General features: G+C 45.8%; 1 protein-coding gene across 5 annotated transcripts in view; it reads right to left on the reverse strand.

The window, feature by feature from the left end:
* The window catches only part of LOC138526453 (uncharacterized), a 577,404-nt gene that overhangs the window by 517,829 nt on the left and 46,875 nt on the right, over positions 1-12,700 (reverse strand). For all 5 annotated transcript variants that reach the window (XM_069637218.1, XM_069637217.1, XM_069637216.1 and 2 more), the window contains exon 3: positions 7,198-7,308. In XM_069637218.1, coding sequence (XP_069493319.1) covers positions 7,198-7,308 — 111 coding nt within the window. The remainder of the gene's footprint in view (positions 1-7,197; positions 7,309-12,700) is intronic.

The following is a 12,700-nucleotide window of genomic DNA, read 5'->3' on the forward strand; positions in this document are numbered from 1 at the left end:
CCTCGAGGAGGATCTTCTGGTGGTCCAAAGAATGTATTCTTTGTCGTGGAGGGTGGTTTTGGGGACGCTCTAACAGTTCTATGCAGTATCCTGCGGACACTGTGGACAGCACCCATCTGTCTGAAGTGATCCCTTCCCAAGCTTGGATGAAGTTGGAAATGCGCCCCCCTACTGGGGATGTGTGAGAAGGGACCCTGAATGGAACGTCACTGTTTTGGTGGAGGCATGCCGCCGCTCTACTGGGGCTGCCTCTACCATTACCACGCCCTCTCTTATTACCCCTGCCATAACCCTGGGTAGACTGCTGGCTGTTGTTGTTCCATTGTGTACCCTGCCCCTGGGAATAGTTAGACCCTCTCTGGGAATTTTGTCCGCATGGGCGACGAAAATTGCCATTCCCTCTCTGGTTTGGGGGTTTATTGGTTAGCTGGCCTAGGGATTTGAGTGTCTCATACTCATCCTTGGCATTTTTCAGCGCATCCTCGACCGCCTTTCCAAACAATAGATCCGGCTGCACCCGATTGTCTATCAATGAAGCCTGGGTTTCGGCTTTGAACCCAGACTGTCGCAACCAAGCATGTCTTTTGATAACAGTACCTTCTGCTATCAATCTGCCGGCGTTATCCGCGGCATCAAAGGTTGCTTTCAATATGCAACCGGACACGGCTCTTCCCTCTGCCGAAACTCGTGCCAATTGGCTTTTTAAGGGTTCTGGGGCGGAATCTATGAGTGCCGCGACTTCTTCCCACTGGTGGCAGTTGTAACTCGCCAGCAGGGTGGTGGAGTTGGCAATCCTTGCCTGGTAGGCGGAAGTGGAAGCTACTTTCCTGCCCAAGCCATAAATCTTCTTGCTCTCCTTGTCGGGAGGAGCTTCCGACGATGACAAGGGTGTTCCCGCCCTCTTACGGGTGTTTGTAACTACCAGAAAGTCCGGTTTCAGATGCCCTCTTATGTACAGTGGGTCTGTTTGGGCTGCCCTGAAAAGGTTCTCAACTCTGGGGTTTACCGCCATAGTGAGATAGGGATTAACAAGGGAAAGGTCTATCCTCCTTTGTATTGACTTAAGGATAGGGATGGCCTGGGCAACAGGTCTCCTTTCTCCCACTAACTCCTCGGCAAAGTCCCTCTCTTCCTGAGCACCCTGGGTGTCAATGTGGAAGTGTTCTGCCGCTCTGGACAGCACTTCATTCAAGAGAGGCTGGTTATCGACAGGGGATTCAGTAACCGGGGGTTCTTTATCTACCGGGGAATCTAGCCTGTAGGTTTCTGGGTTGTCCTCCTCCTCCTCTTGGTCCTCGTCATCCCCATAGTAGCCCGTCCGATTTAGTTCTTCCAACATGCCCAAATCTGGATCCTCATAAAGGGATGGATCTCCCTGATATTGAGAATAGGGCTGTATACTGAAGGCGTCTGAAGTAGGAGCTTCAACCCGGGACTTCTTACTTGGGGGTATAGGATCCTTGGAGCCTGAGGGAGTTGACCCGTCGGGGGTAAAAGAGAAAAAGTGTTCAGGGTTTTTGGCGTAGAAATCTGCCAATGATGACATCCTTGACATGACTGTCTATGTTATCAGTAGACCATTCTCTTGAACTGGGAATTATTCTTTCTTGAAGGCCTTTCCCTGTCTTATCTAGACTAGACCTACTGGTTTGAACAGAGGTCTTTGGGATACCAGAAGACCGAGACTTGTCCGTCTGTTTATGTGGGGTAGAATGTTTTTGAGGTGTGGAAGGAGGCTGAGAATGCTTCCTCTGTTGTTTTTCCCCTTCCCCGTGTGTGGAAGAGTGTTTACCCTGTTTTTCCGCCCCTCTGGAGCCTTTCGACGCCAGGCGCCGAGGTTCGGGGGTAGTGTCCCTATCTCTGGATAGTGGAGGTTGGGACTCGGGAGCAGCCGTTGCGAGGCCTGTTGACGCCGACTCCTGGAGTGCGGACTGGGGATAGAGGTTGGTTTCGTCTTCTGACAATCGAACCTCCGTTACCTTGGGGAGCGAGGCACTTCTGGCAACAGTGGATGGTTGCCTGGAGTCATGCGGCGATCTAGATCGAGAACGCCCAGAGGACACCGATTCGGACCGTTCTCTATGTGCCTCTTTCCGAGTACTCGACGTGCGCATTGAGTCTCGGTTGGATTTCATGTGTTTTGTGGAAGTGCTGTGGGTATCGCTTGTGTCACCGGGGGTCTTCCACATAGCCGCCCTGCCGGACAACCTTCCGAGGTCGGGGACTTGCGCTTGGCTGTCAATTGATGCCACGTTGCCCTCGCTGTCCGAAAGCATGGCGTCGCTGCCATCGCTGAAGGCGCCCTCTGCTGTCATGGCCTCTTGACGCCTGGCGTGGTGGGCCCAACGCTTGATTGAACGGTCCTTGAGTGTTTTCGGTTTGAACCTACTACACTCTCTACAGTTAGCCTCGGGGTGGCCCCTCGGTAAGCAGAGATTGCACGTGGCGTGCCTGTCAACCCAAGGGTACTTGCGGTTGCACTTGGGGCAAAATTAGAAAGGGGTACCCTCCATACGCACCTTGTGGCAGCGGGCTAATAAGTGTAGGAATATATAAGAATGTACCTATATACCAAAAGACTGTAGAGTATGGCCACACCCCACTCTCTCTACTTGCAGGGCCGAGGCCAGAGGCCTTCCGAGGCCCGGGCCGAGGCCAGAGGCCTTCTGAGGCCCAAATCTGTCATGCAGCTCTCGACGGTTGATTCTTTCTCCGGGCCGGCGTCGAGTGTGGATGCGGTCACTCGACGTTGGGTTGGAGAAAGGGGGAAATATAACAATATTTTAGCACAAGTATGGCTAAGGCCAGGGAACTCCGCGGAATACTTCCGACCAGTATGGCGGAAAAAAACAATATGAGGGTCCTAGACGAGTGAGGGATCATGGGTACAGTGGACGTCACACTAGGGATAGTATTACTGGCACGCCCTGTGTCGACGCCCATTTTCGAGTTTCGAAAAACAAACTAATACTCCGCAGCTTCCACTAGATGTCGGCCTATGCACAGCATGTGATCTAAGCGGATTCCACAAGCCTCAGAAATATATATATATACACGTACACAGGACAAAGATGATTCATTGTTGTGGAGTGCAGACAAATGTAATATAGGCACTAGCGACCTAAACCTGTAAGTGGAAATTTCACATATACTGGGGCACCAGCAACGTGAACATTATTTAATGTGTCAAAGAAGACTACTGACAGCGGTTTCATCAATACCAAAATCATAACCATGTCACATCATTGGAAATGCATTGTGTTGTTGAAAATGCATCATATGCACGTTACATTGCTGAAAGTGCATCAAGGCCATCATGCACTCATCGGCAAAAGGAATACTATAAAATGAATTATTTGAGGGCAAGTACCTTACCTTCCACTCAAAGTACTTTTTTGATATTGATATTTTATTTGTATCGCGCTCGTACATTCAGAGCGCAACGAGGCAAGGGAGGGGAACAAGGGAGAACAAAACAACAATCTTACTAGGCCCAGTAACATTGAGAACGTGCAAGTGCATGGGCGAGGGAAAGGGGAAAGTGCATGGGCGGGGGCGGAGAAAGTGGAAAGTGCAAAGAAAAAGGATCCAAATAAATAAATAATAAAAAGCAAAACAAAAACAGCAGAAGTGCAGCCAGCAAGTGGCAAGTGCTAGGTTTAAGGCAACAGACAGGGTGTGTCTGATAAGTGCCGAAGCTGCAAGGGATTGCCAGGAGGCAGTGCAGGTGGGTGGCAGAGTGAGCAGGTACCTGGGCGCGAAAATCAGAGGGTAGCCAGGTGCACGATGCTGAGACAGAACAGGTCAGCAGGAGAGAGGAGGAGCAAAGGCAGAGGCAAAGAGGAAGGTCTTGAGGTGCTTCCAAAACCGGAGATGGTTCTCCTCAAGTTTCAGAGTGGCAGGGAGGCTGTTCCAGAGGGAGGCCCCAGCCGAAGACATAGATCTACCCCCAGCTTGTTTCTTTGAAAAAAGACTGACCCTGAGTGAGTTAGAGGTGGAGCAGCGAAGAGCTCAGAAGGGAAGGTATATACAGAGTGACAGCTGAAGGTATTTTGAACCCAAGCCCCAGAAAGCCTTGTGGACAATGCAAAGGGTCTTGAATTTAATCCTTGCAGCCACTGGGAGCCAGTGGAGAGATTTCAGGGCTGGAGAGATACAATCCCGGGGCTTGAGGCCAAGGACAAGTCTTGCAGTCCTGTTCAGGATAAGTTGCAATGGGTGGCAAGTAGAAGCAGGTAGATTTAGAAAGAGGCTGTTGCAATAATCCAGCCTAGAGAAAACCAGGGCTCGAGAGACAGTAAGCTTCTGGGAGAAGGAGAGGAAGGAAGAATACCTCTGATGAGGTGCAGTAGGAAGTTTGACTTCTTAGAAACATAAGAGATGTGAGCAGAGAAGGAAAGTGTGGAATCAAAGATGACCCAGAGGTTCTTGGCCTCGCAGGTGGGGGTAGGAAGAGGGCCAAGGGAGGCCGGCCAGAGTGACAGGAAAGGAGGGTAAAGGTGTGCCGATGAGGAGGATCTCCGTCTTGCTGGTGTTCAGGAAGAGATCGTTGGTGGCACTCCAATCCTGAATGGCAGCTAGGCAATCAGAGATGAGAGAAGGAGAAGAGGTGGCCGAGGGAAGCCTGAAAATGAGTCGAGTGTCATCAGCATAGCACTGAAAACTGGAGCAGAAAATGGAAATGCGGTGGGCAAGAGTTTCCCGGTATTGGTTGAAAAGCCAGGGTGAGAGGTTAGACCCCTGGGGAACACTGCAGGTAAAAAGCAAGATACGACCCAAGTTGAACCTAGAAGGGTAGATCAGAGAGAAAAGAGGTCAGCCGTGCCAGAGCCTGATCGGTGATAACCAGGTTGTCAAGTAAACAGTTGAGCAGGATGGTATAGTAGACCGTGTTGAAGGCAGAAGAGAGATCGAGTAGAATGAAGACAAAGGGGATGTTGGAGTCAAGGTTGGAGAGCAGATCTTCATGAATGTTCAGAAAAGCAGTCCCCATGCTTCTGGCAGCTCTAAAGCCAGACTGATGGCCGTGGAGACAACCAACAGAGTCACAGAGATGGTCAGTTTTTCCAGAAGTTTGCCCAGGAAAGGAGTGATAGAGATTGGGCGATAGCCGGGCAAGAAGGGTCACCTGGGTTTGTTGAGAAGAAGGTGCACAAGAGAGTGCTTCAGAGGGGAGGGGAAGGCTCCCAAGGCAAAGGAGAGGTTGCAGAAATCAGCCAGTGCAGGAGAAAGGATGTCAATGTGGTCCTTAATGGTTTTGGAAGAACAGGGAGGAACCTGTTTTGACGAGACTTTCATAGATCAGACTTGTCTAGAGACCTCGTCAGGGGAGAAAAGAGGAAAGGACAAGAAAGAGGTTGGGGTGGCTGTAGGAGGGCCAGAGTTCACAGAAGGAGAGGGAGAAGGGGGGGGGTGGCAAGAGGGTGGATAGGATATGCTGCGTTTTTTAGATGAAGTGAGAGGCAAGGGCCGTGCAAAGGACATGGGAGGCGACAGGAGAGGTAGAGACTGCAGCAGGGTTGGCCAGCTCCTTGCAGTCAGTGCTATCCTCTTTCATCCATAGCTTTATTTTGCCTTCGGTCAGTGTCCTTCTTTAGTATCTTTGATGTTGCTTCTAATTCTCAAGATGATCATCCTTTCTAAACTCACCTATTGGCAGCAGACACCAAGCAGTATTTTGGATAGGAGGCATGCTGTGGAGGTAGGCATGCAGTGGAAAGAATAGACTGAAGGAGGGGGCAGAGGAAAAGACTTTGCAGTAAACTACAGGCTGGAGATGGCTGTGGTTCAAGGTGGCAAGCAAGAAAGGTAGGCATAGTAGTGCACTTGCTTGTAGAGTTGGGCAAAAGGAGGAAATTAGTGGACCAACCCCACTATAAGAGGGGTTCTCAAGAATCCACAGGCCTATTCTCAGGGATGTGGGTTGAGGTGGGAATGCAGTTCCCAGCGTAGTCTCTTGCATTAGAGTAGTATACACTAATCAGAGCAATTATTTACCCAATTACATTTAAACAGCAAAGCCATGATGAAACCTGCAGCAATTTATTTTTCTCTAGACTTTGTTAGTTTTAAATATTAGTATGATTTTACCACACAGATAACATTTGGACATATATTGGGGGTACCAGTATCATGAATTATTTAAAGTGATAATGAGGACAGATTGGGGTAAACAGTGTCATGAAGATGATTTCTGCAGCACCAGCACAATGATTCTGATTTACAGTGGCAATTATTACATAAAGTATGTACAGAAGCGTCATAGAAAGGTTTTTACAGAGGCATTGATTACAGATGGTGTGGCTAGATTAAAGATAGTGTGGCTACCTTAGGTCTTAGGAAAGCCTTTTACAATAGCAATGATGGCATATAGTTTGAATAAATGCATCAGGAGAGCCTCGTACAAAGACAATGATGACATAATGTTAACACCAGCATCCCTAGAGGGTTTCACAGTGGCAATGATGAAATATGATGTAGATAGAGGTACCTTAAACATGTGCTTTAGTGCTGCCCCTGTGTACTGTGGCTTGAATTCATTTAGATAATGTGTTACCCTATAGAAGTGATGTTAATTATATGACATTTTATCAATTTCTTTCAAGCACTTTTCTGTAAAATTGCTCCAGTTTAACCCATTTAAAAAACTCCCCCTAGGTTTGTTTGGGCCGCCTTATTGCACTTGGTTGCTTGAACAGATTTGTGGGAAATATTTAAGACCCTCTGAAAAAATGTTAGCAGTCTTCATGAAATAAGTCAGATTTCGGAATGGGTAGAGGTGGAATATCTACATGGGAGTATGGAGAAATGCAATTCCAATCATATGCACACATGATGGCAGGTAATAGAGAGCAACACTGCATGTGTGGGGTATAAATGCACACATACGGTAGCAGATCAGAACAGATAGGTTCAGGAGGGACGACGATAGATGCTGGTACACAAAGGAGGAGGGTAATGATATTCATATTGAAGGCAAAATAAAGCTATGGATGTAAGAGGATTGCACTGACGAACAGTAAGGAAATTACATATGCTATGATCATGGGGATGGCAAAAAAGGTCTATCCACATCAATTCAAAGATGGCACTTTTGTTGCTTCGGTAGGCGTCCCATTATGTGCATTAAAAGCAACGAGAACTGTGGAAACTTATAGTCTTTAGATCTCAATGGGTTACCTCTGTGTTTCAACTTACTTGAGGAAGGGTCAATACTGCTGATTATTTCTAACTGCTGATTGTTCTTGGAGCACAAATCATTGATTTCTTTAGGTCTTAAGGAAAAGACAGAGCTGGCAATCAGAGGACCTATGTTGAAAAGATAACCAACATTAATATAAAATATATCAGTATTGTTACCAATTACAAACCAGTAAATGTGAAAAAGCAAGTATGCAATTGTGAATTGAACAGAAACAGAGAGCGAGAAAGAGGGAGAGAGAGGGGCGGGGGGGTTGGAGAATGTACAGGCAGGACACATTGTGCTTTATTTCACCATACGACAGGTTATCACAGTTGCTCCCTCTTTCAGTTTTGAAACTCCATGCTTGAATTGTGCCAATTCCCTTTAAACACAGGGGCCTCTGAAGCAAAATAGACCTCAATTGGTGGTGCAATATAGCAAGCGCCATACTCCTCTGCACCACCCATCACTCTCTTGTCAAGGCAGGCAAATTAATTGACATGAAGAGATAAGCACAGACAATGGGCCTCATTAGGAGTGAGGCGGTAAGGGGTTAACGACGCCGGTAAAGGTGGCGGTGCCATTAACCCAGTACTGCCTCATTACGAGGTCCCCTCGTGGGACCCGCTCTGGACATCTGGTCAGACCAGACGTCCTTTGCGGGTCCCGCGAGGGGACCAGCATGCTAACAATGGGCCCATCATTAACAGGCCCGTTGTTAGCATGCTCCCCATTCCCATTGAGCCCTATGGGGGCTCAAATGGGAATCGGGATGGTCCGGGTCCAGGTTCCCTGAATGGGGAAATACCGGGCCCTCCAAACTCGTAATGAGGCCCAATGTCCATATCAATGGTACTGCATACCACTACACTTTATGGTAATTTGGTATCAAGCAACAGACACTTGTATTCCTCTTCATATATGTATGTCCAAGTGAGGGAATGAAGGCTTGCAAGTCTGCATACAGCAAAACCTGTTTACAGTGCATTACCCATTGACTCACTCACAGGGTTCAAAAGCATTTATTTTATTTTGTAGGAGGGCAAAGCTTGCAACCTTTGACAAAACATCTTTTTTGGTTGCTAGAAGGGAAATAAAGCGAAAATACCAATTTTAAAAAAACCTGTTTTTAATAAAACAATGGTTGTAAGTGTATGGCGAGCAGTAACAAATGAATGCCTGTTCAAAATAGTTGTTACACGTCGAAGGAGAGATCTGAGTATCAAGTCCCATGCGGTCCAAGATGGCCCAATATTTGTAGAAGAATAACATTTTACACAACTACTTTTATATCTTCTTGCTTGCAGATGATGGCTGTTCAATTCAATGCAGAACACTGCAGACCTCTATAAGGATTTCCACTCTATCACATCTGGAGGAAGTGGCCCAGTTAGAGATTGCTAAATCGGTGCGAGAGAACCAATTTGGTGAAGTAGGCTGTTGGCTCACATGAGAGGCATGGATGATCGGACATGCCACTGGTGAGCAGGTATAGTCATATGGGAAGAGGGTGGTGGACATGTGACGTAATGGTGTAGCTGATGCAGTGCTAATCAGATCCCTGGGGAATAGAGAAGAGAGCATTTAACACAATGAGGAACATGGAGGAATCTAAATGTCGGTACTATCTTAACAAATATGTGGGAGAACACATTAGGACAAACCAGAGATGTCTTAATGGGTGGGCAAAATAGGAAGGATGGAGGGAGGGAAGGAGGGAGGGAGGAAAGAGAGAGAGAACGAAAGAGAGAGAGAGAAAGAAAGAGCGAAAGAGCGAATGAAAGAATAATTTATAGAAAAATCCACAAGAAGATAATTATAGATTAGTGTCTGAAGATGTTCCAGTGGCGACCAGGTGAAATGCAACAGAAAAGAAAAGCAAGAGAGTTTCAAAGATGTTAATTGTTTTTTCTGCAGATCCATAATTTTTGGGTTAAAGCATGTGACACAGATTACGCTACCAAAATACACATCTTCACAAATCTGACCCAACCTTATCTACTCAAGACTGATAATATTGGTTGTGTGACATAGGATGCACTTCGCTTATGCTCCGCATTGTTGGACTATAAGTACTGTGATTGCTTCCACAGGAAGTGCATTTCTTTTACGTAAATGCAGATTGTATACTGTATGGATGGTTAACCCCAGCTGTGTGTTGCATTTATTTTTCTTTGAATTGCCTCGACAATGATTATTTTTTATTTACTTCCCACCCTATTCAACGACATTGTGCCAAACACTTTAGTTTTGGCTATCAAGTGGTGCTTTAGCACGACCTATATGCCAAAATGATTGCAGTGCTATGAAGATAGGAGGGAGATGTGGTGTGAAGGAAGAAGACACAGCCTGTGAGCGTTGTTTGATATTTACCCACCCGTTGATTTCCCCAGACAATGCTAATTCCTGATAATTCCCACCCACCCACTTAACTGCCTCTCCCCGCCTAACAAACCCTCCTGGCATCTCTGTGAGCTAGGTTGATCTATGCAGTAACATCAAACTATGCTGTATAAGGCCTGCCATTAATAATTCCAAGAAGTGTTCTGCTGGTTAATGGATTAAATTCCAATGTGAATGAGCACCTCGGTAATAAAAATGTAACCAAGTTTGCCTTGAGCCATTTCATTTATAAGTAATAAGCATTGCCATACATCAGTACCTTGAACTCAAGTTCTGCTAAAAAAAAAAGCACGGGTGGGAGTGTTGCCGGCAGCAAGGCAAGATGGGTGTTCCTCTTTAGAGGTCCAGCTAACCCATTTACACTGACAGACATCCTAGGAATACGGCACCCGGTCTTGACATGTAGAGCTGAGGAGGCAGCAGGATCAGGCAGAGCTGGTGGTGTGGTGGAAAAGTATTTTGAAAACAAGGAAACATGAGAATGTTTCCTCAAAAAACGAAATAAAACGGAAAATTCATATATTACTGTGAACTTTGTCATATAACCCTGCACTGGTATAACAAGGTAGAGGACTCCATATTGAATTAATGAACGCTTTTCTAGAAGTTGCATTTCTGTTTGGCGCGCTATGCCAGAATATTCTTTTTGCATTTTTAAAGCTACTGAACAGTGTCCTGCTTTCTTAAACTCTGTTCACTCTTTCTACTTCATAGACTATTACTAGCTGCTCTGCTTCAAACCAAAACTTGATAACGATTGTAAATTCATTATAATGATCATGCAGCTGCAGGTTAACATGTAGGATGGTCGGGAAGGGTCCAGTGAAAGTTTGAGATGTATTGCTTTTGTTTGAAGTCTCTCTCAAGATAAGCAGAAGACTGAGCGGTACCTCCTTAAAGTGAAGTCCTTAGTTAGAAGTCTGCACTGTGTGACTTCTCCCCAAGGAAGACTCCCCATGTGGGGCTTGTGAGGTGAGCTCGCAAGACCCTCCCTAAGGGTCGAGGCAAGTGGGACCTCACTGGGAGAGACACCCCTTAGGGGACAAGGACTTCCTAAGTCAAATATCGTAGCTGCATATATGGGCCTGTCTTCAATGAGGAATTTGCTGAAGGCAATTAAAAAACAAACCCATGTGGATAAAGAAAGGGAAATGTCTCTTTAACCAAAGACCTGTACTTAACTGCAACGAGTCAGAGAAGAAGCGGGAAGGAGAGTCCGATCCGCAAGAGAAGCCCCCTGACCTCATCACACCTTGTAGAGGTGGAGTCAAGGCAGATTGTGGAGCCCACGACTTTCGAAGAGTCAGAGAAACCCAGTGTGAGACAGCAAAGGCCTAGCGTACAAAACCACAAGGAAAGCGGTATAAGTGGGAAGAAAAGGAAGAAGTACCTGGCAGTGGTGGGACCACGCATGCAGAGTGGTGGGCAGGATGCCCAAAGAACAGTGCTGAGACTACCATGACGGAAAGCCAAAACAACACTGTATCGCAAGTGTCTGCAGATGTCAGACACTCTGCGAAGAACCGAGAACAGAGTTCCGTGCAGAGATATGAGTGAAGAGCAGTACTTGCGTGCAGAGCCCTGCAACATTCGCCTGTATAATGAGAGGTACCAGGGTAACAGGGAATGGCAGTAGGCCGCCAGGAAACCATCAAATGCGCAAATAAACTCGTTCCAGTACTAAGGACGAAAGAGTAAATGTAAAAACGAATGATTGGAACTATAAAAAGCAAAGAAAGCAAATAAACATACCGACAGGAGAAGACCGGGGTCACTTGAAGAGAGCAACTCGTCCCAGTCTTGAGGACGAAAAAGCATTGACGAAAACAGTTACCAAGGGGTATAAGCAATAAAAGAGAGTTTTAAACAACCCAGGTGGGAAGCCTACATAGACTGCAAACTAAAACCTTGGGAGGGAGGGCAATCACCTTATATCTTAAAAGTTGAAGCCTGGAGAAAATGCAATCCTAAAACACATGAGAAAGACAAGATAAAGCTCACAAGTGAATAAGATAAAAAGGACAGACAGCCTCACAGAGAGAATCCTTAGCAAGAGAAGCCAAAAAGGAAATCAAGGCGGTGGGCAGTCATAATGTCGACAGTCAAAATGTCGACAAATAAATGTCGAAAAACAATAATGTCGACAAACAAAAATGTCGACATTTTTTCGATATTTTTTCGAAATTTTGTATTTATTGTAAGAATAAATAAATAAATAAATATATAATTAGAATGTGTTGAGTATAAGGGGTGGGAGGGTGGTTGGGGGGTGTGGGGGGGTGGCAGGGGGGTGTTGGGTGAGGGGGGGTTGGGGGGACCCCCCCCCAATAGTAAATGATACTCTTTTTGGTTATTTATTTATTGAAAAAATAAATAAATAAATATATAATTAGAATGTGTTGAGTATGAGGGGTGGGAGGGTGATTGGGGAGGGTGTGGGGGTGGCAGGGGGGTGTTGGGTGAGGGGGGTTGGGGGGGACCCCCCCAATAGTAAATGATACTCTTTTTGGTTATTTATGTATTGAAAAAATAAATAAATAAATAAATAAATATATAATTAGAATGTGTTGAGTATGAGGGGTGGGAGGGTGGTGGTGGGGGGGGGATGGCAGGGGGGTGTTGGGTGAGGTGTTGATAGTTTTAAGTGACATTTTTTTGTCGACATTTTTTTTCCGAAAAAATGACTTTTTACATTATAAGTATAGGATGTCGACATTATTATTTTCGAACTTTTTTTTTCGACATTTTTTTTTCGACATTATGACTATAAACCATCAAGGCAACCATAATTTAGGGAAACCTGAGCGAATAGATTGTGAAGAACATATATGTGATGACAAAAGCACAAGGAACTGTGGACAGAAAAGTATTCCTAAGATAGGACCACAGAAAGCACAAAAACCAAGAGTTCTTTTGAAAAACTATAGGAACTTATAAGAGAGACTATCAAAGGAGATTACACAACAAACTGTATGTGCCAAGAAGGAACATGCATATAAAGACTATCCAAAGAGAAGAGAGACCAGGAGAAGGTCTATTTGCTTTAGCTATATATAGTGGTAGGGTCAAGTAGAGTTAGTTTGGATGGAGGACATATTTACTTTGGACTTCCTG

Source organism: Ambystoma mexicanum, chromosome 7p (genome assembly GCF_040938575.1).
Source record: "Ambystoma mexicanum isolate Mex_15411 chromosome 7p, UKY_AmexF1_1, whole genome shotgun sequence".
Taxonomy (NCBI): Eukaryota; Metazoa; Chordata; class Amphibia; order Caudata; family Ambystomatidae; genus Ambystoma; species Ambystoma mexicanum.